The sequence below is a fragment of the Canis lupus genome, chromosome 26 (assembly GCF_048164855.1).
Source record: "Canis lupus baileyi chromosome 26, mCanLup2.hap1, whole genome shotgun sequence".
Lineage (NCBI taxonomy): Eukaryota > Metazoa > Chordata > Mammalia > Carnivora > Canidae > Canis > Canis lupus.
Window position 1 is genome coordinate 11,667,824 of NC_132863.1, and position 26,783 is coordinate 11,694,606.

Sequence of the window (26,783 nt, forward strand, 5' to 3'; positions counted from 1 at the left end):
ACCCACATCTGAGCCACTTTGCTTGAACTGGGGATCTGGATGTGGGAAGTTAGGGGTAGACATTGACAATGTCCTTGGTCTTCCTAAAGTTGATATCAGTGGCTGTAAAGGATATACATAGGGTCTGATGTTAATGAAAGTTAATTTATATCCCTAGTGTGTTTGGATGCAACAGGATTTTTTTTTTTTTTTTTGTCTAAGTGAAGTAAGAGACTAAGCTTTGATGTACATTGATGTGCACTGGATTTGGAAATCTGGACAACTGCTAATAAATCTAGAGGACTCTTCTTCCCAAGTTGCAATGATGGAAGGTACTTATCTGCAACAGCAAACATTTTGTGGAGGGCCAGAGAGAAAATAGTCTGGACTTTGTGGGCCAGATGGTCCCTGTTAAAACTATTCAACCCTGCTATTATAAAGTGAAAGTAGTCATAGACAGTACACAAAAGAATGGCTGTGGCTATGTACCAATAAAACTTTATCTATCAATACTGTGATTTGAATTCCATATAATTTCAAAAATTCTTATTTTTATTTTTTCAACCACTTAAAATTGTAAAAACTATTTGTGACCTGCAGGCACTACAAAAGCAGGAGGCAACTGAAAGAGCCTGGTGACCCTTAAAGTGGATGGTCTCTAGTTTTAGCTATGAATGGCATGGGGTAGTGCCAAGAGCTCTTCAGTGGGACTCAGGAGAACTGATCTCTAGTTTTGACTCCTCAAAACTAGACTACAAAACCATTGGCAGGTTATTAAAAAATCTCTAGGTCTCATATATCTCATTTTATGTTCTTTGTATGGGTAAGGAGAAGACAGTAGAAGATCCATATATTCTGAAATTCTGTAAGTTTCAACTTTGTTCAATCATCCCAGGTATTACCTTACTGGCAAGTATTATACTTACATAAAATTATTGGGATATCTTGTTGAGTTGTTATGCTTGCTTGGCTTTGTTGAATCTACAAAGCCAAATCTGCACTTGCAGAAATATCTCTGCTAGTTGCAATTTGGCTGTGCTGTAATTTCTGTCACTGTCAAGAGAAGGGCAATTACCTTGTCAGAACTATAGCAGGTATCGGGAAATTGCCAAAAGGCTTTCAAGAACCAAGATATACTTTCATTTTCCTACTCTCAAACATTTCCTCTGATTGTCTCCTTTAAAAATACTCTTAAAGGAAAATAAAGAGGCTGAGAGAAATGGAACGAAATCTCATTAATCAGAATTTATAATAATTTGGTCAGAGAGGAACTGGCATTGTTTATGAAGAATTTGCTGTTGTAAATTAAGAAGGCAAAACCAATTGATGTGGGCATGTTTATAGCTTATTTAATTGAATCCACTGCTTTAGAGCATATTTATGGAATTGATTTGCATAAAACTATGTTAATTAAAATTGCTTTTTAAAAAAAAGAAAACAAGATCTCTATTTGATAGCAATTTCTTGAGACTGCCCATTCTCATAGGAACTTGAAGTCCATAAGATGATATTTATTCAAAATTGCTTTAATTTAGACATTTTGCAGATTTAGGCTAGTCTCTTTTTTAATAGTTCAGGCTAGTGAGACTATCTATACATTTCCTGGACCTAGACACAAATATTTGAAAAAGAAACAGAAAGGCCCTTGATAATTTGAATGAAATGATAGCAGAGAACTTTTCAGAAAGAGGCAGAGGGAGACAAATTATCAAATGATTTAGGACCATGTTCTGAAACAGAAACAGAAATTTCAGCAAATTGGTACAACTAACATAAAAATCATATTTGAAACTTGAAAATGGAAAATAGTTTCTCATTATATCCAGTCACATTGATTCCTAAGTTAATGTGTCCTTTCCAATTTTTTGTCCTTTCCGTATATTTTAAGATAAAAATATTTGAAGGGGATCCCTGGGTGGCGCAGCGGTTTAGCGCCTGCCTTTGGCCCAGGGCGCGATCCTGGAGACCCGGGATCGAGTCCCACGTCGGGCTCCCGGTGCATGGAGCCTGCTTCTCCCTCTGCCTGTGTCTCTGCCTCTCTCTCTCTCTCTGTGTGACTATCATAAATAAGTAAAAATTAAAAAAAAAATATTTGAAGGCTATTTTTTAAAATTGCAATTATAATTTGAATGAATATTCTCCACGAGGCAGTTTTGAGGTATGCTTACTCTTCAGGTTTCTCTGATGAGCTGAATTAAGCACAAGGCTTTCCTTCTCAAAGGAAGAAAGGTCTCTAAGTAGAGAGAGATGAGCTTTCCTTGGCACAGAAGTAGTCTTGTGGCATTCCATGAGTTTGTTTTCTTAGAAGTGAGCTTCTGACTAACAGTTGCTAGCAGCCCAAAGGACTTATAGAGCGTAGGCATTCAAATAATACACTGTTACTACACATCTGCTCCTAATCAGGTAAAGAGAGACCAAGAAATTAAACACCCTTGTAGAATAAAAATGGGGAAGGGGGAAGAAAGGAAATAAAAGTTTCTCTTTCATTTGCCTAAATTTAACCTTTCCTGAATTTGGAAATCTAGAGCAGCAATTAGATCAAAGCTAACTTTCTTCACTGATTTTCTGGTTTGTCTCTTACTTATCTTCTTTTTTTTTTTTTTTTTAAATAGACCTCATCCCCCAGGCATAGGTAATATTCACTCCACATAAAGTAAAAGACCATTGCACTTTGGAAAATATTTGATTTTGTCAAGAAAGTCAGCCACACAAGAGAGTTTCCATTGGTTCCCAGAATGTAGTCCCCAGAGCAGCAGCATGGATATGACCTGGGAAGTCATTAGATATGCAAGATCTTGGGTTCTATTCCAGCCTGGCTGAACCAGAAACTCTGTAGGTGTTTTTCCAAGCCCTGCAGGTGATTCTGATGTAAGCTCAAGTTTGGGAGCCACTGGTTTAATGCTAAAGAATCCACATACCCTGTGGCAGGGTCCCTCCAGTAAACTGGAAAATTCAGTCTGATTCAGTGGGCCAATCTTGGAAGCCCAAAGAAATCTGTGCCTTCATTTTAGACTCCTATTGACTTTTAAGGAAATAATTAACCCAAGAAATATGAGATCATTGTGGAAAAATCAGAAGCTACCACAAAATAAAGTATAACAATCTTTATCAATGCAAATAGTCATGTAAAGTGTATGCTTAAAAATGGACTCATAATAAACATACTGTTCTATAACTTGTTTTATCCTCTTAGCAATGTATTTTCCACTTTGAGAAAATGGAGGACTAGGAAGGCATACAGTTTATCAAAGGCCCTAGCTAGTTAAAGAGGGAGAACTAGGATTTGAACTCAAGTAAACTAATCCCAGAGCCTTTGCTCTCAACCACATTGCTGAGAAACTGCATTATAATTTTACATGGTTAAATAATATTATGTGGGCAGCCCAGGTGGCTCAGAGGTTTAGCACCACCTTCAGCCCAGGGTGTGATCCTGGAGACCCAGGATCGAGTCCCACGTTGGGCTCCCTGCATGGAGCCTTCTCCCTCTGCCTGTGTCTGTCCCCCCCCCCCCCAACCATGTCTCTCATGAATAAATAAATAAAACCTTTAAAAAAATAAGATAATGTTAAACTATCTACCAAATATATTTAGTCAATTTCTTATTGTTGGAAAGTCACTTATTTTCCCAATATTTACTATTAAGCATATTGCAGTGATTATTCTTGATCATACATTTCTCAATCACATCTCTGAACACTTAATTCAAATATTTTAAGGCAAAATTTCTCAAAATGACATTGCTGAGTTAAATGATTTTCTTTTGATATATTTCAAATTGCCTTCCAATGCACTCTACCAACAGTATATAAGGATGCCCTTTTCTTTATTCCTTTGAAACTATGGGATATTATTTTTTTAAGATTTTATTCATTTATTTGAGTGAGAGGGAGAAAGACTCCCTGCTGAGCCTTGGAGCTGGGATCATGACCTAAGCAGAAGGCACTTAACCGACTGAGCCACCCATGCGTGCCTATGGGAGATATATAAATTTATATTTTAACTTTTAACTTTTGCCAACTAGGTGAGAAATAGTAACTCTATGTCTTAATCATTCTTTAATTATTAATGGGACAGAGTATTTTCCACAGGTTCATTGGCCACTTGTATTTCTTTTTTTCCCCTTAATTGCCCATTTGTATACTGATCTACTTTTTAATGTAAAATTTTCATTACACTGTAACATACATGTAAAAAATGAAAGAAATTCTGAGTATTGAGCCTATGAAGCCCATATTACTGCATAAAACACACACACACACACACACACACACACACACACACACCAATATAGACAGCACCCAAGAAGTCCCTTTGTGCCCCCTTCTGGTCACCATCTAGTTCCCCTGAAGGGTAACCACTTTGCTATGCATTCTCAGCAGGGATAATATTGCTCCTAAAGGAGGGAGGGCAGATAATTTACTCTATGTATATGGCACAGATCTCCATAACCTACATAAACAGATATTAAAATATCACAGGAGGGAGTGATAAAGAAAAGATTGAGAATATTATACTATCCTGACTGCAGTCTTGCTTCCTTTGAAGTTTCTCAGAATCTTGGCCCACTTTTTGAGATGTTCTTTTTCTTCTAGTTTGTAAGTTTTTACATGTTAAGAACATTAGCATTTTGTTTTATATTTTGCAAATAACTTTTTCTAATTTTGTTCCTCGACTTTTAACTTTGTTGGCATGGTTTTCATGTTTCATGTTTCATGTTTAAATGCTTCATCTGGTTGGCTTTTTTCCATTATGATTTCTGGAAGTGCTTTCTCTGGTTCTCCTGAGCATGAGGACACAGTAGACTACTGAGTCAGGTTTGACATATTTGAAGGGCAAGTGTTTTTGTCTAGAAGTTGGGGTGGGAGCAAGCTGCCTTTCCTCTAACAGGGAAGAGTGCTTGCTTTCCATGGATGAGGGTGTCCTGTGTTGCATGGAGTCAGCCTGGAATTCATTTAAAATGGATCCCTCCCACTAAGAGGATGTACTGCCAGGTAAAGTGGGTTAGGTAAAGTGAGTTCTCTGGAAGGTCATTATGGTTATAGAATTGAAGGGTGATTATAAGTGACAAGCTGGAGAAGAGACTGTTGTGATCTGAATGTTTGTGTCTCTCCAAAATTCATACTGGAAACCTAACGCCAAAGTGATGGTAATAGAAGGTAGGGCCTTTTGGAAGTGATTAGGTGATAAAGACGGAGCCCTCATAAATAGGATTAATGTCTTTATAAAGGAGGTCCCAGACAACTGGCTCATCCCTTCCATCATATGAAGGTACAACCGGAAGTTTTCCACATGGAAGAGGGCTCTCACCTGACTATGTTCATAGCTTCTAGAACCCTGAGAATTGAACTTTGTTGTTTATAAGCCACCCAGTCTGTGATATTGTGTTACAGCAGCCTGAATTGACTGAAACAGAGTTGTTACGCACATCAAAGGAACTACAGCCTGACAGTCCTAGCAGGGCCTTAACCAAGGAGTACATAGAAGTGCATTTTGTATTTGAATTGTTGGAGTCATTTTACTCTGTTCATTTGTTATTCATTCATCACTTCAGTTATTCATTCAGTTTCAGTTTATTTATGTAGTTATTTCTGGTGATCTTATTTATTATTCTTATATATAAGATTGTTCTTATATATTTCAATCGCAAATGCATTTGCAATTTACACAAGTGGAATCTACCGAGATATAATATGTGAAGTAGGAATCTAACTTATTTCCTTATGTAATCTGCCAGTTATCATAATACTAAATATGACATAATTGGTCATTTTCCAACTGATTTGAAACATTGTTCTTACTGTAGACAAATGAGTATGCCAAGTGTCTGTCTCTAGACTTCCACTTAGACTCCCTACTTCTTCTCCCCATCTATTAATATCACTGGGATGGTGTTCAATTTACATATTCATTTGGAGAAATATTGATAGAAGTATAACACCAGGTCATTCCCTTCTAGGATTTGTTATCTCATTTTTTTCAAGTCTTCTTTTAAGACCTTTACAACAGTTTTATAGTTTTCTTAAAATAGTCTAGACATTTTCAACATAATTTCCTAGATGTTTGCCAGTTTTGCTCATATTTATTAATAACAATTTCTCCAACATATCTTCTCATTGTTAATTATTGACTTTACCATATGAATTTAAATTTATTTATTTTTTTATTTATGGAAGCCACCCACCTCCTCCAGGGACCAGGCTCTCACACCCACCCACTGACCCACCCACATACACACAGTGTGCCAGTTACATGCCTAACTAGCCCCAGGTTACAGAAACCCCTGAGTATCGTAAATTGCCCTACCCCCCACTGTCTTCTCTGGTGTGCAGTCCTGAGCTAAGATACCCCCATTTCCCTTTCCTACTGTGTCCCCTTGGTTCCTTTTCTCCTGCTTCTCTCTTATTCCTCTTGTCCTCATTTTGCCTGCCACTGACAACAGCTTCCAATGGTCTGTCTGGAGTGTTCATGTAACCACGAATTGTCGTGTGTGCATGCATTTGAAATGTTGGCAAACAGGACTTGGTCTACATGCAAGTAGGTCTTTATTGTTTTTTATTGGATATTTATTTTTTCTAATAAATTTTTGATTATTTAAATATGTAAACTGGAAGAAAGTAGATCAAAACTCTGTCCTTCCTGCTTAGCTCCCTCTAACATCAATGGTGGCCCCAAGAAGAGCCCATGTAGAGGTCCTCTTTGTTCTTCACAGATCACAGCTTGAAGACCTGGGAGGTGAACAATCAGATCATCTAAAAATAATGGGTGGTTTACCTCTTATTATATCACTTCTTCTTATTCTGTCACACGGTAGTCATTCAATGAATATTTATTGGCTTAACGAGTGAAAAATAAAATTATGTTGTCTAGGACTTCCAGAGGTTATTAAAAACAGTGGATAAACACATCTTTATCTTTTTTCTGACTTTAGAGTGAAAGTTTATAGTGTCTCAACATGAAATATAGTAGTCTTTTTGTTTGAAGTAGGTATTTTTTATTGCATTCTGGAATCACCTATTTTTATTCTATGAAAATTTGTACTAGGAAGGGATACTGAATTTAATAAATGCCTTAGTGTCACCTATCAAGATAATTGTATGTTTTCTTCTAGGATTTTTCAATGTTATGAATTGCTTTATTATTGAGCTAACTATCCTCATAATCCCTGAAATGACTACTTGATCATGGTATCTTGTTATTTGAATATACTGTTTGATCTACAATGTTAATTCCTTACATATTTGTTTTGCTAAGTAATACTGCCTTACAATTTTTCTTTTATTAAATGCTTGTTTGTCAAATTATGTTCAGCGGTTGCCAAGTCTGGTTGCCACTCATCAAAATCACCTCTAGTGACTTATTAAAACACAGATGTAGACATTGTTCTTCTCTATTTCCTGAGTTTCTGTTTTTATTTTTAATAATTCAATATTTTTGCTTTCCTTTTACTCCTTACTGCCTGGGTAGCTTAGCTTACTAGCTTCAATCTTTCTTCCTCAGTAAAATAAGACTATATATTTTCCTCAGTACACAGCTAGTTGGACCCTATGGTGTTCTCATAGTTTCTAAATATGATCTAAAAGTAATTTCATTTCTCTTTTGATTCAAGAGTCTCTTAGGAAAGAGCTTTGAAACCTTCCAGAGATTTTTTAAAAAGGTGAATGGGTGACGGGCACTGAGGGGGGCACTTGACGGGATGAGCACTGGGCAAATTGAAAACCAATAAAAAATAAATTTATTATTAAAAAATTATTTCTAACTTTATTATTTATTTTTAGCTTTATTTCACTGTGATCCAATAATGTGACCTATGTATATTTCACTTTTTGGAATCTAATGAGATTTTCTTCATGGCATAACATATACTCAATTTTTGTGAAATTTCACTATTTAAAAAGAAGTATACTTGTAATATGTTTAAGGCTCATAATTCAATATATAAATATTAAATGAAAATAATTACATTGTTAGTGTCCTTTATGTTTTATGTTAGTGTCCTTTCCTCCCTCCTCCCCTTCCTCCTTCCTTCTTGCCCTCTCTCCTTCCTTCTCTTCCTTGCTCCTCACCTCCCTCCTTCGTTGCCCTCCTTCCTTCCTTTCTTCCTTCCTTCTCTCCTTTCTTCCCTCATTTCTTCCTTTCTCCTTCTCTCTGTCTCTCCCTCCCTCCTTCCCTTCTTTCCTTCTTTGTTTTTCAAGGACTGAGAGGTACTTTGTGGTCTTCTATCACTATTTTATTTGTCTTGCTTTTGTTTCTAATCAGCCTGTGGAATTGACCCACATGATTTTCAAAGTCTCTCATAATTCATTGTCCTAATTTCCAGGTATACAGAAAAATAAACAGCCATCTATGTCTGTGCTGTGCTACTTGATGCATGGAGACTATTGGAATTGAATCTGTCTTCATATGGACTCTCCACATAATTTTTATAAGATGAGTCTCTTATGTTTATTAATGACTAATAACTTTAAGCTAATCTGCTTTCCTGTTTGTTGGCATTTGCACCACACATTTAGGTTGTCTGTTTATTTTTTAAAGTTTCAGCTTGTTCTTTACACTTTGGCTTGATATGAAAAAAGAAGAAGCAATTATGCATTTTACTTTGCCTCAGAGGCTGCTGCATTACATTTTTCATTGTCAAACCAACACAATCAGACAAACACCTTCCATATACAGAAAAATTAAATAGTCCTTTCAAATAAAGAAATTCAAAGATCAATGTGGAACTATCTTGCATAATGGAGATATTACTGATTATTGTTTGATGTTAATACTCAGACATCATGAACAATTCTCAATCCTGGTGCTGGAAATTTAAAACTCCATGTAATTTTAGAATCTGTAAACAGTTATTCAAGTGACTTTCCAGCTAAAAATCTGGAGGCAAGCCACCTTAAAAAAGAAGATGTTGAGCAGCAGTCTCTTCAACTTTTGATAAGCCATTCAGTCCAGCGTTCACTAGTTCACAGTGTAATATCACACACAACAATACTCAAAAATCTCTAATCCTTCATGGCGCATTAAGAAAGTTATTAGGAAAAACTGGGCTGTAATTACCAAAGATATAACATATAGCACACTGTTTAAAGGAGACAGCCTGGATCAAGAAGAATTCTAATAAAAAAGCCCCCATGAACACAGAAGATAAGAATGAAAAGTGTCAGGCATTTTAAATGCTTGATTATGACTCCAAATTGCCATTTTACTCTGCCTCGTATTTAAGATATCAAAAATGTGCCATCCCCCAATCATCCTATGGAAGGTTAAATTGACCACAACACAGTCAAAGCCTCCCTTAATTCTGTTTGCCACTATTGTTTAGTTGTACATGAAAATAAATAGTAGCAAGTCATTTCACATGTTAAAAGCAGCATTTGCAATCCTGTATGTATGTGTCTGGAAATGTTTCGTTACTTACAGCTCAGCTGTATTTTGGGCTCAGTTCTGGCATTTGCAGGTGCAGATTGGGCACCCAGTCTTACTCTTGGGCTCTTTCTTTGTTGTCTTTTTACTGAATTAACTTCCCTGTTGAGCACTGAGTACATTTTGGTGGTGGTTGCAGCAGGGAGGCAAGAACCAGGTGTCTGGCTGGGACATATCTTTCTACTTTTCATCCTTTGGAATAACTTAAATTTACTTGAATTTGTTTTTGATTATAGCATATAGTTGAGTTTGGATTTTTGGCCAAATCTCAGTCCTTTTATTTCAGTGGGCAAATATGTTCTTCTCAAATATTTTTGGCCAAGATACCATGTGTGGTCTTCTATCCTTTTACTATGCTTTAAATACTTCCTCTTGATTTATTTTGTATTTAATTTCCTATTTTATGATTTCTATATGCTTTTCCCTCCAGAACATTGGAAACTATTTTTAAAAGCTCCAGGAAACTACTCTTAAGTGACTAAATGTTCCTAAAACTTTTACTTTGGGTTCCTAAAGAAGCATTTTTGGTTGCTAAATTGGTAAGCCTCTATATTCCCAAATTTTCATTGACAATCCACTGCACTGTTAAACATTTTCTTAAGACTAGATAATCTATGCTTTCAAAGGTTAGTTGCATTTCTTGAAATAAGTGGCAATCAAAATTATGCCACTAATCCTTGCATGCTATGCTAAGGTTACTGCTTATATTGCAGAATACTTTCAAGTGTATCCTGCTTATTTCTTTATTTCTTGATTGCTCCTATCCACCTTTGTTATCAGTTTTTCCGTTTGCCTAAAATTAAGTGTGGGTGGCTTCTATTTTCTTCTCTCACTGTTTCCTTGAAAACTGTTAAAATCGTCTTCCTAGAGCTTGAGCCAGAGACTAAGAGAAGCAGATAAACACTAAAAGCCTAGCCATTCAGAAGGTTGAGCAAGTGGAGAAAGAACTTAGGCTGCAGGAAGTCCAAACTAGGATTTTTATCTCTGCCTGGCTTCTCTGAGTTCATTGAGTCTGCAGAATCAGGAACTTCTATTCCATATCTGGCTTCCATAGGAAGCAAATCATTAGCCTGTATCACGCTGCTTCCCTTTAGCTTCTGCTGCTGTGACTGGGGAGTGTCCTGTCTCAAGGAGTTGGGAGTCATCATCCTCAGGAAATGTGTTTTCTGTCTCGTTCATTAACAATCCTGGTGTTGGTGTCACCGGTACCAGAGGAAATGCCTCCAAAGCTTACTGACTCCATGTCTCTTATGACTGAGAGTAGTGTTCCAGTCTCTGCCCCACCCCAAATGGGGTATCATAGGTGACCCAGTTCTGCTAAGTCAAGTAGAAGTTTCCTTCTGTATTATGCTTAAATTTGTAGCCCCCTGCCTCAAAATGAAGATAAGATGCCTTTCTTTTTTTTTTTTTAAGATTTTATTTATTTATTCATTAGAGACACAGAGATAGATATAGAGACACAGGTAGAGAGAGAAGCAGGCTCCATGCAGGGAGCCTGATGGAGGACTCAATCCTGGGACTCCAGGATCATACCCTGGGCCAAAGATGCCCAACTGCTGAGCCACCCAGGAATCCCTACTTTATTTTTTAAAATTATTTTTACTCTGAATGGTCTGTTATCTTTCAAAGAAATTTGCACAGAAATATACATATGTATGCATACTTAATAGCCTTTAAAAAAAGATTTTATTTATTTGACAGACTGAGAGACAGCAAGCATCCCATAAGATGCCTTTCTTAACAAAACTGAGCAACCACTTATAAAGTCTGTAGCTTAAGCTAAATGTTAACTGAATGTATGGATTTAAAAAGTTAACTTTGTTCAACTTGTTCTTTGTTACATGGATCTGAATAATTACATGTTTTTAATGCTCTTCTCTCAATTGGTTATCTAAGAGGGGCATGTGGCTCATTTTTCATTACTGGTAAAACTTTTTAGTAGATATATCTTGGCTTCTTAGACTGGCCTGAAACTGACCTGGTAAACCATTCATGTATCATTGTGAACAGGAAACTGCTATCAAGAAGCTAGCTAGAAAAAAAAAAAAAAAAAAAGAAGCTAGCTAGACTGGGAATTAGTATGGTTACTAAACTACTGGGGCACATCACTTAGTTACTATGATCCTCAGTTTCCTCTCTAGAAATGAAATAACATCACTTGTGCTGCCTCCTAGTGCAGAGGACTTTTGTGAGGAATAAATGAGATGATGTATAAGAAAACACTGTCAGGAATAGCAAGACACTTTATAGGAGTAAGCTTGTACCACTCTTTCTCCCTGAGGTGAGGAGGAGCAGAAATTTCAGAGAAAAATGTTTCAGCTAAAAGGGAAACAAATGAGCAGTCTGTTCCACCTTGTCCATTCATTCATCATTCACTTATGCATTCAACACAATGGACAACAAGACCAATTCAATCCCTCACTTCATGGAACTTATGTTTTTAGTAGCAGCAATGGGCAATGTACAAATACAAATACAAAAGCAAGATCAGTGATGGACATCATTAAGAAAAGTTGGAGAAAGAGCAAAATCTAAACAAAAAGTTGTTCAATGGATATGCAATTTCAATGATGCAAGATGAGTAAATTCTAGAGATCTGATCTACAACATAGTGCTTATAATTAACAATACTACATTATGCACTTTAAAATTTTGTTGAAAGGGTAGACCTCATGTTAAGTGTTCTTACCACAAAAGGTGGAGACACAGAAATTTTCCAAGGTGATGGACGTATTTATTACCTTTATTTCCAAGGTGATGGTTTCAAAGAGTATATGTATGTCTAAACCCATCAAATTGTACATGTTAAGTACAGTTTTTAAAAATATCAATTATACTTCACTAAAACTGTTTAAAAAAAAAGGCAAGTCTTTTTTAAAAAAGACTAAAACTGTTTTAAAAAAAGACAAGGAAAGATCCAGAAAAGGACCAGATATAAGAGGCACAATAGTTCCTATTTTAGATAATGTGGTCTAAGGAAAGATTCATTTTTATTTATTCTGGAGAATTAAAATCTGTAATTAATAGACTGCCTGGCAAGAGCATAATGTTTGAAATGTCCAAAAAGACCTTCATATACATTTTTTATTTTGCATTTTATAACAGCTTTTTGAGGTACATAGTCTAGAATATGATCTAGATTTGAGAAGTTGCCACAAGGAATCTGAGACCCAACTGGACAAAATTTCAAAATGGTGAGCATACATACCCATTTCATGCCTGGTGCTGGCCACACCTAAGCCATACTCTTCTAAAACATCCTTTACTGTCCTCATAGATTCATCATAACTGGCGGCCAAGCCAAGGAAGTTATATGAACCCATGTTGATGACATCTTTGATGATTCTTCCAGTAAACCTGCAGAGAGAAGAATACAAAGGGCTTTCTCCATTAACATCACCCTAGTGCCCCATAAAATACTCTTACAAGGAGATCTTGGGTCTGGCCCAAATCATATATTTTCTTTTTCCTTTCTGATGTGCATTGCTGTCAACACAAAATGGCCTGCATCCCTGGAGGACACTAATCCCCGAATGAAGCTGGACAGAGCACTGGAAAAAGGTCTCCCAAGCCATGGAGTATTACTTAGCCCTGGCTTTCCATGGGCATTTGGTTCTGTGACACCTGTGCTCTTGTTTAAATTCTAGCAAGGACTTTACTGTCTCCTTCAGCAAGTAGAGGGGCATAATCTGTCAATAAAGCTGAAAAGACCCTTCCTGGCTGGCTTCATGTATATTGCACCTTCTGACACAGGCTTTACTTTTACTAATATAACATAGCCACCTTTGGCAATGGAATTACCGTGACCTCTGCCACTGGACTTATGAGGGCTTGCAAAGGGCTCAATGATGGAAGACTAGCAACTGTTTGGTTCATCAACTCTGTAACTTGGTGCCCATGCCAGGATTTCCTGGAAAGCATTTCTTTCAACCAAGCCCCTCCAGAAGGTTTCCTCACCTAAATGTCCAGTTGTAGTCATCCGACACCCTCTCCATCACATCAAACCGAGATCCCGGGGCACTGCAGATGGGCCGGTTCCAGTTGTCTCTGATTCTGATGTACAAGTTCCGTGTGTAAAAATTCTCAAAGTTTTGATAAAGCGGCACAAAATCCTGTTACAATAGAGGGAGCAGTTTACCTTTGATCTCCTGCTTTTTGTATTGTATTTGCAAATTGAAGGCTGGAAGAGCCATGCAAATAGTCCACTTGCAAATAGTTTTTGAGAAAGGGCCCATAGGTAAAGAAATAGGTGGGTTCCCAGATAACGCTGTGGCCTCCATCTCTAAAGAACTTATATTTTAGTGGGAGGAAGTAAAAAATGTGGCACAGAAAGGTAGCAAAGCCGATAGTGCAATACAAGATTAAGTCTCCAAATGAGTGGTAGACACAATGAATCCTGCGGGATTCCATCTGAAAAGTAACAATAAGTGTTTATGTCAAAGAAGGTTAGCTGGAGAAAAAAAGTTCTTGAATAATAATTTGGTCTTAACTTTTTTTAACATGAATATCCCCACTCATGTTTTCAGAAATGTGGATGAACTTGATATGGGACCTTTTGGCAAAACTCTTGGCAGTTGGCTGGCTGTCATATCGCCAAGGGCCTAGAAACTCAGTTGATGAGCTTGTGGAGGCACCTGGCTTCACCCACAGTTGAAGTAACAGCACTGTTGTCCTGTATAAAAGGTAAGCCATGCCCAAGAGGTTTGCTATCCAGCTGAGGCTCAAAGCAAAACATATATAACTTTTGGCCATCTAACTCCTAAGAGCACAAGGCAGGAAATACAAGACTTGGGTCTAGGCCAAGTACTTTAGGCACTTGTAAGATTAGAATGAGAGGGAGAGTCACATTTTGGTGGAGGAATCAAGGTAACTTTACATATGAGGGGTCTCAAAGCTCGGCACTGAAGGTGGAATGAGATTGTTTTGGGTAGGGAGGCTTGGAGGGGGCACTCAGGATAAATGGGTCTGTGTTGGAAGTGTAGGGCATTTTTGAAAAGAATGAGTAAAAATAAAACAAGGCATATTTTGTTACTCTGCTCAGAACCTCTGGGTGGCTCCCACCTCACTCAGAGTCAAAGCCAAGATCCTGAGTGGTCTAATCCCTGTTACCTTCCTGATCCCATCTGCTACTATTCCCTGTGGTATATTAATGCTGCAGTATTCAGTTGGGCACAGAAAGTGGGAATCTTAAGTGTCTGGATGAAGAATTCACACATTATCCTGGAGGCAATGGGGAACCACTGAACAACTGGGAGGGAGCTTTCTTATTCTCCCATCCTCTTTGAGTTCTTTGCTCTCCTTCCTCTTATGGAATAAAGCTGACTTCCTGTTGTAACAAGGAGGACCAGGGTTAAGGCTTTGTGGAAGACCTTCTTAAGATACTGGTTTGGCCTACTCATCTCCTAGCTGATCCATTTCAGAGGAAAATATATGGAATCTGCAGGCTTTGATGGCTTGTGGTTGCATCCAAGCCAAGTTTGCTTTGCCACATCATTAGGTTTTTGGTGGCAATGGCATCATTTCTGGGGGGAAGTTGTGAATATGTATTAGGAAGAATGTTTATAACCACAATCCCAGTACATACTGGGGACTATCTATTGCACATGAATTTGGAGGATGAAAGCCAACTTTATTAGTTACATCTGAAAGTTGAAAATCTCTTACCAAATGAATTTATCCTCGAATAGCTAAGTATCCTGACAGAAGTTTTAATAAGATTTAAAGCTACAGGGATCCCTGGGTGGCGCAGCGGTTTAGCGCCTGCCTTTGGCCCAGGGCGTGATCCTGGAGACCCGGGATCGAATCCCGCGTCGGGCTCCTGGTGCATGGAGCCTGCTTCTCCCTCTGCCTGTGTCTCTGCCTCTCTGTCTCTCTCTGTGACTATCCATAAACAAATAAAAAAAATTAAAAAAAAAAGATTTAAAGCTACATGGTTATGACAATTATACCCTTTTATATTCTAACAGGGAAATGGACTATTTTCAAGAAAAAAGGAGATTTGGTAATTTCAGGAAATTATTTCCAAATAATCCAAATATTTCCTTTTCCAAATTATTTCCTCTTTTTTTTTTAAAGCTGTTTACTGATTCATGGTTACTCCATATCCCCAAATGTCATTTGTGTCCTTCTAGTTCTAAATTTCTTAATTGAAATGACAACATTTAAATTCATACTATCAAGAGAAAATAGAGAAGTAGGTCTGTAAGTACTATTTTTAGACTCTGAATGGAATTATAGTTTTAGATATTTTGGGAAATGTTACTCAAAATAGTTAACAGTTGGTTTAGGAAAACACTTGGTTTTTGGTAGGAAAAAATAAAATATTATATCTACAATATTAAAACAAAATTAATTTCAACATAGAACCACAAGATGCACAGGATACCAGGGCAGAGGGGACATAGAAGTCATAGAGTTCAAACATTTGACATGTGAGGAAAATCAGACCCAGCAAGGTTAGTGACTTGAACTCTGGTCAACCTCTGGCTTCGTTCACTTTCCCAGCAGTCACTTCAGAGTGACTTCAAGCTGTCACCTCACCCACTTGTGCAAGCTTCCCTCCAAAACACCAGTTAAAACAAAAACAAAAACAAAGAAACCCCTCAAAACAAACAAACAAAAAAAAACATGACCTATAATATGGAAAGCTAAGGCCAACAGATTGCCAGACCATAGAGGAATATCCATTCATTATAAGGAACTTGGCACTGACTTGAGGAAACAATCTAGGGTTTTTCACCATTGATGTCTCATAAAGATATGCCATTATGGCCTCTTAAGGGAAGGTGGGAAAATGTTCCATCTTGTCCAAACTTTCTGGCTTCTGGCTCAGAGATTTGGATTTTCTACCTATATGGAAATGGGCAGCCAGCTTTTTAGTGAGATAAATGCTCTCAGGGCAAGATACAGTGATTCTAACGTATTCTGTGGGATCAGAGAAGACTTTCTAGTAGGTAATGATCTTCATATTCAATTTTATATATATATATATATATATGTATATTTTAGAAATTAAGTATTTAAACTTCTCTGCCAAAGTGAGAGGCCAATCTTTTAATCACACAGAGCCATTTCTTTGTGAGCACAAACTCAGACCTGAAACACAAGCTCAGCAGTCTATGTGTCCCTGAGAGGGAACTGCTTAGAATTTAAGGTCTGGTTTAGGGAAGAATTGCCTTCTTTTGCAGCACTGTCTTGCTCTTCCTCTGCACCTGTGAGTCTTCCTGCCTCTGCATGGGTGTATTTTCACCCCACCCCATTCCTTTGAGCACCATTGAGGTTTCTTCAGGAGCAGTCAACACCTTCCAAAGGTCATTGCCCTCTAATCTCGGGTAAGCCTCCCACAGCATTTTCGCTATACCAGAAAATGAAACTAGACTAGATATTGCAAAAACAGGAGCATTGCAAGAGGACATATCTTTATCCATCTGTATATGTAACTTGTCATTTGGTCTACTCACTATCTTTATTTTTTTTCCCTGACACAAATGGCTAGATGTGAGAGTGAAACTTGGGCCATAAGGACACAATTGTTTTGGAGGGGTGGGGTGTAGGAGGGTTGAACAAAATCTAAAAATGCAGCTACAAAAATGTCTTTGTTTCTACTGCAATATGACAGTCTTTCTTTTTCCACCTTTAATCTCCTAGGATACTTTATAATTTTCCAAGTGTTAAATGTATTTCTATCTAATTTTTCTGGATGAGTCATTAGAAAGTCAGAAAATTTAAGTGGACAAATTGGGAATTCCACCTAGTTCTAAAAAAAAAACAGTGCTCTTTTCAATAACCATACTACAGGGTTAGGTGTTTATAAGGAAGTGAAGAAAACATATCCACAGCCAATTGTGAAAAATATTGCCAAATTTGGAAGTCTATTCCTTCTTATTTGATTTAACTACCTGCTCATTCAGTAGGAAATAGAACCATGGATTTGTAAGAGAGAAAAAATCATTATCAAGCACCAGTTATTAATTTTTGCCTACATTGACACTTATACTTCTGTTCTCAACTAATTAATTTTGTGTCATTATTTCCTTTTGGGAAATACCTATTTCTCCTATCAGGGATGAGCTCTGAGTAATAATACAATATGTTTATATTTTTTCTTTGTTGGAAAGGGTAATGTATCATAAACAGTTCTTTGAAGTATGAAAAGCACAAAGTCAAGATGGCTAAATTTAATTCTATTAAGAAATTAGAGGGAGATTTGAATAAAAATGGCAGACTAAGAGCTTGCAAGTATTTGACCACTCATCTAAAAGTCATCTGAAATGACAAAAGATGTTTAAGAAACAAAATAAATTTATAAATGTCTAGAAAGACAATTGAGAGTATTATTACTGAATCAGAAATATTGAGGGATCACAAAAGATGGAACACAAATAAGATCTGATCAATGGAGAAGTGAAACCATAGAAAACCATAATTCTCATTCATTTGGGGAATATAAATAATAGTGAAAGGGAATAGAAGGGATGGGAGAAGAAATGGGTAGGAAATATCAGAAAGGGAGACAGAACATGAAGACTCTTAACTCTGGGAAATGAACTAGGGGTGGTGGAAGGGGAGGAGGGTGGGGGGTGGGGGTGAATGGGTGACGGGCACTGAGGGGGGCACTTGACAGGATGAGCACTGGGTGTTATTCTGTATGTTGGCAAATTGAACACTAATAAAAAATAAATTTATTATTAAAAAAAAAACATAGTTCTAAAACATTTCCTGAGAAGACTGGTGTGGATATTCCCTACAGTCAGGGGAGTTTAAAGATAAGAGTCAATAACCGTACAAAGTTGATAGGGTGATTAAATGGGAAGCTATATCTCTCTGTCCTCTTTTTATTGGGTTAATAAGTAAGAAGCAGTTGTACTGTCCACAGGACAAATCACCTTGCTAGGCACCAGGAACTGAATGAAAGCAATGCCCCAATGTGGAGAGAGGGGGAGTCTACACTGCAAAAACACAAGCTACTGGTCCTGGCAATTCCTTCCGTTTCCTTTCTTCAATCACTCAAGATAGGTGAACACATAGGAAAATAAGGATTCTTGAGTAAAAAAAGAAATGAGCATAAAACCAAGTCTCAGTGCTATTTAAGGAAAACTAGCATACGAGGCACCAAATTCAACAAGCAGAAGAACTAACATCTAATGAAAAGACTTAATAGAGCAAACGGAAAAAGAATTTAAAATATATTCATCTTTTGGGACACACAACAGAACAATGCATACCTTAAGAAGATGAACAGTTCAAAGTATAAGGAACACAGCTGAAAGGCAGATTAATAAGCAAGACTAGTAAATTGACTGTTTCCCAGGCCATAATGAAAAAATATAGAGAAAAAAATATGAAGGAAGTTAAGAGATATGTAAAACAGATTCAGAAGATCCAATATCTCTCTAATAGGAGTTACAAGATTGAAAGAAAGGAGAATAAGAAGAAGTGCAAGAGGAGGTAAATAAGGTTAAAAAAAAAAAAATGGAGGAGGAAAGGCAGGGGGAAATTCCAGAAAGGAAGAAAGATTTGAATCTAAGGTATAAATGATCTCGTGGGTACTGGTTAAATTTCATGTCTCCAGGGATAAAGAGAAAAACTCAAATGTTTTCAGGGAAGGAAGAAAGGCAGTTTACATACAAGGGAATAAGAAATTGATTGCTTTTAGACTTTTGTAGGTGACAGTTCAAAAAGATTATGAAGGAAAATTATTTTGAACTTAGAATCCTGTACTTTGCCAAACCAACAATCAAATGAGAAAGCCATATAAGAACATTCTTATATATGTAAGGAGTCACAAGCTTAACTCCCACAGACCTTTTCTGTAATAATTGAGCAAGTACCTTAACAAAACAAACAATGAAATAACTAAGGAGGAAGATGAGATGCCAGGAAAAGTAGTGAGTAAAGAAACTAATGGACTATGGTTAGCCCAAGTAGTTTTGTGTACAAGGTATAAAGAAACAGAACCTAAAAATTAATAAATAAATTATACCCTGGAAAATGTTTATGCAAGAGAAAGAAATGTTATTAAATTCTCCTGGAAGACTCTCATCACTGAGAAACTTATCTAGTTCTATACATATATGTTAACATTAAAAGAGAACCATTAAAAAGAAAGCCGGGAGAAATACTACATACAATTTCCTAACAGTGACAAGAAGAAAAAAATGCAGAACAAGGAAAATTCAAATGTATCAAAGATATGAAAAGTATTTAAAATAAAAAAAACAGAAAATATAAGAATAAATGTTAAATATAAAGATGGCAGGAATTAAGAAACACATGAGTAATTAAAGTATTAGGTTTACCCATAAGGAGTTGCCAATGTTTATTTTTGACCTACAAAAACAGCAATTTCACATGACTCAAGAAAGTAATTGTTCATAGCTTATGTTATTTTATTAAAACACAGAAGCTTTCACATTTGATTTTAATTTTTTTTTTTTTATTTACGATAGTCAGAGAGAGAGAGAGAGAGAGGCAGAGACACAGGCAGAGGGAGAAGCAGGCTCCATGCACCGGGAACCCTACGTGGGATTCGATCCCGGGTCTTCAGGATCGCGCCCTGAGCCAAAGGCAGGCGCCAAACCGCTGTGCCACCCAGGGATCCCTCAGGTTTGATTTTAAATAAATCTATATGCTGCTTATGTAAGGGCTACATTTTCTGAAGTGATGAAGACTGAAATAAAGAGATGGCTGTTGAAGAAAAAGCAGATGTATATTCACATCAGACATGACAGAGTGCAAGGTAAAGCATGATAAAAGGAACAAATCCACCAAAAACTGTAAAAGCCATGACTCACGTATCTGACAGTTAAACTGAAATATATAAGAAAAAGAAAAACAAATCCATAATCACAGTGGATGACATTAACACACATTTATCAGAAATGATAAGTTTGAGAAGAGAAAAAATAAGTAAGTCTAGAGGATTCAAATTACATAATTAGCAAGTTTGTTCTAATACACTTAAAATTCTGCAGTTTTTCATGGCACACATGGAAAATTACAAGAAATTTCAATCCAATCCAACAAACTGAGAAGCTGTGTGTGGCAACTAAGGAGAAGTATTCATTAAGGTGGTAGCATTTGGAGTTAAAAATGAAAATAGCTTTCCTATATGCCATCCATAATTAATTAGATATGGGATAGAGAAAAAAGATAATATTTAAATATTATAAGAAAGTATAAAGAAACAGAACCTAAAAATTCTTCAAATTCATCAAAAACTCATACCCAAACAATGACTGTAAGAGGAAATATAAGACCTTAGAATAAAGAAAATTATAAAATTTTATTAAAGGACATGAGATACTGAAATAAGTGAAGAGACATATCATGTTTCTAAATGAGAAGACTAAATATTATTAAGATGTCAAATTTTCCAAAGTTAACCTCTGCCTATAGGTTTAATAATATATTACCAATTAAAATGGCAACAGTCTCTTTAAAAAATTCAATACCTAACAAGCTAATTATAAAGTATACACAATGGATAGTCTTTCCTCCTTTATCGAATATTAGTTGACCATAAAGTTCAGGGTCCACTTCTGGGTTCTCTATTCTGTTCCATTGATCTATGTGTCTGTTTTTGTGCCAGTACCACACTGTCTTGATGACCACAGCTTTGTAGTACAACCTGAAATCTGGCATTGTGATGCCCCCAGATATGGTTTTCTTTTTTAAAATTCCCCTGACTATTCGGGGTCTTTTCTGATTCCACACAAATCTTAAAATAATTTGTTCTAACTCTCTGAAGAAAGTCCATGGTATTTTGATAGGGATTGCATTAAACGTGTATATTGCCCTGGGTAACATTGACATTTTCACAATATTAATTCTTTCAATCCATGAGCGTGGAATATTTTTCCATCTCTTTGTGTCTTCCTCAGTTTCTTTCAGAAGTGTTCTATAGTTTTTAGGGTATAGATCCTTTACCTCTTTGGTTAGGTTTATTCCTAGGTATCTTATGCTTTTGGGTGCAATTGTAAATGGGATTGACTCCTTAATTTCTCTTTCTTCAGTCTCATTGTTAGTGTATAGAAATGCCACTGACTTCTGGACATTGATTTTGTATCCTGCCATGCTACCAAATTGCTGTATGAGTTCTAGCAATCTTGGGGTGGAGGCTTTTGGGTTTTCTATGTAGAGTATCATGTCATCGGTGAAGAGGGAGAGTTTGACTTCTTTGCCAATTTGAATGCCTTTCATGTCTTTTTGTTGTCTGATTGCTGAGGCTAGGACTTCCAGTACTATGTTGAATAGCAGTGGTGAGAGTGGATCTTGTTCCTGATCTTAGGGGAAAGGCTCCCAGTGCTTCCCCATTGAGAATGATATTTGCTGTGGGCTTTTCGTAGATGGCTTTTAAGATGTCGAGGAATGTTCCCTCTATCTCTACACTCTGAAGAGTTTTGATCAGGAATGGATGCTGTATTTTGTCAAATGCTTTCTCTGCATCTAATGAGAGGATCATATGGTTCTTGGTTTTTCTCTTGCTGATATGATGAATCACATTGATTGTTTTACGGGTATTGAACCAGCCTCTTCAATAAATGGTGCTGGGAAAATTGGACAGCCACATGCAGAAGAATGAAACTAGACCACTCTCTTGCACCATACACAAAGATAAACTCAAAATGGATGAAAGACCTAAATGTGAGACAAGATTCCATCAAAATCCTAGAGGAGAACACAGGCAACACCCTTTTTGAACTCGGCCACAGTAAGTTCTTGCAAGATACATCCACGAAGGCAAAAGAAACAAAAGCAAAAATGAACTATTGGGACTTCATCCAGATAAGAAGCTTTTGCACAGCAAAGGATACAGTCAACAAAACTAAAAGACAACCTACAGAATGGGAGAAGATATTTGCAAATGACCTATCAGATAAAGGGCTAGTTTCCAAGATCTATAAAGAACTTATTAAACTCAACACCAAAGAAACAAACAATCCAATCATGAAATGGGCAAAAGACATGAACAGAAATCTCACAGAGGAAGACATAGACATGGCCAACAAGCACACGAGAAAATGCTCTGCATCACTTGCCATCAGGGAAATACAAATCAAAACCACGATGAGAGGGATCCCTGGGTGGCGCAGCGGTTTGGCGCCTGCCTTTGGCCCAGGGCGCGATCCTGGAGACCCGGGATCGAATCCCACGTCAGGCTCCCGGTGCATGGAGCCTGCTTCTCCCTCTGCCTATGTCTCTGCCTCTCTCTCTTTCTCTCTCTGTGACTATCATAGATAAATAAAAATTTTAAAAAAAAAAAAAAAAAAAAAAAAAAAAAAAAAAAAAAAAAAAAAAAAAAAAACCACGATGAGATACCACCTCACACCAGTGAGAATGGGGCAAATTAACAAGGCAGGAAACAACAAATGTTGGAGAGGATGCCGAAAAAAGGGAACCCTCTTACACTGTTGGTGGGAATGTGAACTGGTGCAGCCACTCTGGAAAACTGTGTGGAGGTTCCTCAAAGAGTTAAAAATAGACCTGCCCTACGACCCAGTAATTGCACTGTTGGGGATTTACCCCAAAGATACAAATGCAATGAAACGCCGGGACACCTGCACCCCGATGTTTATAGCAGCAATGTCCACAATAGCCAAACTGTGGAAGGAGCCTCGGTGTCCATCGAAAGATGAATGGATAAAGAAGATGTGGTCTATGTATACAATGGAATATTCCTCAGCCATTAGAAATGACAAATACCCACCATTTGCTTCAACGTGGATGGAACTGGAGGGTATTATGCTGAGTGAAGTAAGTCAGTCGGAGAAGGACAAACATTATATGTTCTCATTCATGTGGGGAATATAAATAATAGTGAAAGGGAATATAAGGGAAGGGAGAAGAAATGTGTGGGAAATATCAGAAAGGGAGACAGAACGTAAAGACTGCTAACTCTGGGAAACGAACTAGGGGTGGTAGAAGGGGAGGAGGGCGGGGGGTGGGAGTGAATGGGTGATGGGCACTGGGGGTTATTCTGTATGTTGGTAAATTGAACACCAATAAAAAATAAATTAAAAAAAAAGTATACACAGAGAAAAAAGCTTTAAGAATTACTTAAAAACTTACAAATTTACCTAAAAAATAGACAAATAGATCAATAATTCAAATCAGCGGGGGGATCCCTGGGTGGCTCAGCAGTTTAGTGCCTTTGGCCCAGGGAGTGATCCTGGAGACCCGGGATAGAGTCCCACGTCGGGCTCCCTGCATGGAGCCTGCTTCTCCCTCTGCCTGTGTCTCTGCCTCTCTCTCTCTCTCTCTCTCTCTGTCTCTCATTAATAAATAAAATCTTAAAAAAATTCAAATCAGTGGGTAAAAAATATTCCATTAATGATATTCAGACCATTTAAAACTCTCTTTTAAAAAAGAAAGTCCTCCTCACATGAAAAGATGCTCAACATCACTCATCATCAGGCAACTACAAATCAAAACCACAATGAGATACCACATCACATCATCTGTCAGAATGGCCAAAATTAACAAATCAGGAAACAACAGATGTTGACCAGGATGTAGGGAAAGGGGAACCCTCTTACACTGTTGGTAAGGATGCAAACTAGGGCAGCCACTCTGGCAAACAGTATGGAGGTTCCTCAGAAAGTTAAAAATAGAGCTACCTTATGACCCAGCAATTGCACTGCTAGGTATTTACCCAAAAGATACAAAAACACTGATTTGAAGGGGCACCCCAATGTTTATAGCAGCATTATGAACAATAGCCAAATTATGGAAAGAACCCAAATATTCATTGACTGATGAATGGATAAAGAAGATGTGGTACACACACAGACACACACGCACATTACTCAGCCATCAAAAAGAACGAAATCTTGCCATTTGCAATGATGTGGATGGAGCTAGAGTGTATTATGTAAGTCAATCAGAGAAAGACAAATATAATACAATTCACTATATGTGGAATTTAAACAAAATGGATTAACAATAGGGGAAGGGAAAAAAAAGAGAAAGGAGGCAAACCATAAGAGACTCTGAACTAGAGAATAAACTTAAGGTTGCTGAAGGGGGAGATGGATGGGGGACGGGCTAAATGGGTGAGGAGTATTAAGAAGAGCACTTGTTTTGAGGACTGAATATTATATGAAAGTCATTAATCACTAAATTCTACTCCTGTAACCAATATTACACTCTATGTTAACTAGGATTTAAATTAAAACTTTTTAAAAAGTCCTCATACCTCACACAACACATAGAAATAAGTTCTAGGTGAATTATGGGTTAATGTATAAATGCATCACAGATCATAAAAGTACTGAATGAAATTGTAAGAAAATGTGTTTTATCTTTAAGATGAAAAAAAATGCCTTCCTAAACATAAGGAACCCTCCCTCCCCAAAGAGCAAAAACTAACAAAAACAAAGAAAACCCAAAGATGTCTGATACATATGGCTTAAAAATTAAAAATTTAAGTATGGCTAAATAGAACATAGAGGAAATTAAAAGCTACAAAACAGAATTAGAAAATTATTTAAAATTATTTAATAGACAAATTATTCATATATGAATATATAGAAAAAGTTCATCTAAATCAGTGAGAAGAAATGATTTAATAAAATCATGAGCAAGGGATATGAATAGGCAATTCAAGAAGAGTGGGTATAAAGCACTAGTAATCATATAAAAAGAAGCCCAGGGATCCCTGGGTGGCGCAGCGGTTTGGCGCCTGCCTTTGGCCCAGGGTGCGATCCTGGAGGCCCAGGATCGAATCCCACATCAGGCTCCCGGTGCATGGAGCCTGCTTCTCCCTCTGCCTGTGTCTCTGCCTCTCTCTCTCTCTCTGTGACTATCATAAATAAATAAAAATTAAAAAAAAAAGAAGCCCAGTCTCACTGTTAATCAGGAAAATACAAATTAAGACAAGAACAAAAAATGTTTTCCTATCAGACTAGCAAAAGTAAAAAATGCATTGATTATATCAACATACCAAGTGCTGGTGAGGAAGTAAGCTCTCCTAGGTACTGCTGACTGGAGTCTAGCTGGGCAAGCTTTTTTGAAAGGCAACTTGCCAATCTCTCAGAAGTTAAAATATACATTCCTTGAACCCAGAAAGCCACTTCTAGGAATTATCCTTGAATAAATACATATGCTGTTCATTGAAGAATTATTTGAAATAATAAAATAATAAAAATTGGTAATATAAATAATCATATATACACATTATGGAATACCATCATGCAAGTATTTAAAGAAATGAGGTAATCTTGGACTGACATGTAAATATCTTCAAACATAGGTGACAAAAAAGTAAGTCACACAACAATGTGTATGATACAATCCCATTTATGTTAAGGAAAGGACAAAATGGGTGCAAATGAGCCTATATGTAATTAAGTGCACAAAAAAGGACAATTTTGCTCATTATTTCTGTAACAAAAGGGAAAGGAAACAAAAGACACAGGTTTGAGAAGGGGCTCTTCATTAGGACTTGTCATAACCCACTCATTTCACACATTGGCTTAGTAATACTTGGTGTACATAGCAAAGCTCTACCTTATCAAAATCAATCAACTCTGCCTGACTACTATTTGTAGATTCCTTCTTGCAAAAGGAAGTAAAGGAATTGAAAAACGATTTAACGAACATTTTAATGACACAGCAGAAGTTTTGTATGTGTAACATGTATATATATGCATTTATTTGGATGTTCAGATACACACATCCAAATAAATGTTGACTTGAGTATTCACTGTGTGGAGGCTGTGATCTGATTTTACTGATGATCTTGTTTCACAAAATATTTCTAGAGCTATGATTTTAAAGTTGTCGTTCTAATCTATGGCATACGCTTCTTTGCTAGAAACAATCATAGAAAATATTCAGCCCTTGTGAGGCTATATTTGCTTTTTAGAAGCAGCCAGAAGGTATTTGGAATGGAGCCTAGTTGGGGGGATTTGGGATTTCACTGGCCATCAATTTCTGCTGCATTCAAAGCTATTGATTTAGTGAAATTTAATTCAAGGAAGTGAGGGAGTGACCATTTGTATACACAGGAAAGTTGGAGGAGCATTGTTCTAAACGTTGGTTTCTAAGTTTCTGCATATGAGAATCACCTGGGAAGCTTTTATGAACCCCACCAAGGATGTACCCACAAACCAATTAAATTTGAATTTGGGGTGTAAGCCCAGTATTAGCTTTTAAGGCTTCTCAGGTGATTCCAATATGCAGCCAAGGCTGAGAACCCTTGGTCTAATATTACCATCTCACAAGCTGCTGGCTAATTTGTTAAGTTCCCAGGGAAACCCCAATGAAAGCTCTGAGTTTGGACTCGCCCAGGTCCAAACAGGAAGACCAGTGCTCAGGCCATCTGTTTGCTTTGGACAAAACTCAGATCCAGTGACCTTAATGGAACCCACCCTTCGAAATACTCA

General features: G+C 37.1%; 1 protein-coding gene across 2 annotated transcripts in view; it reads right to left on the minus strand.

Moving 5' to 3' along the window:
• SPTLC3 (serine palmitoyltransferase long chain base subunit 3) overlaps positions 1–26,783 on the minus strand; it is a 149,547-nt gene that overhangs the window by 76,416 nt on the left and 46,348 nt on the right. For both annotated transcript variants that reach the window (XM_072800056.1, XM_072800055.1), the window contains 2 exons: positions 13,354–13,508; positions 12,605–12,753 (listed from right to left, as the gene is read on the minus strand). In XM_072800056.1, coding sequence (XP_072656157.1) covers positions 12,605–12,753; positions 13,354–13,508 — 304 coding nt within the window. The remainder of the gene's footprint in view (positions 1–12,604; positions 12,754–13,353; positions 13,509–26,783) is intronic.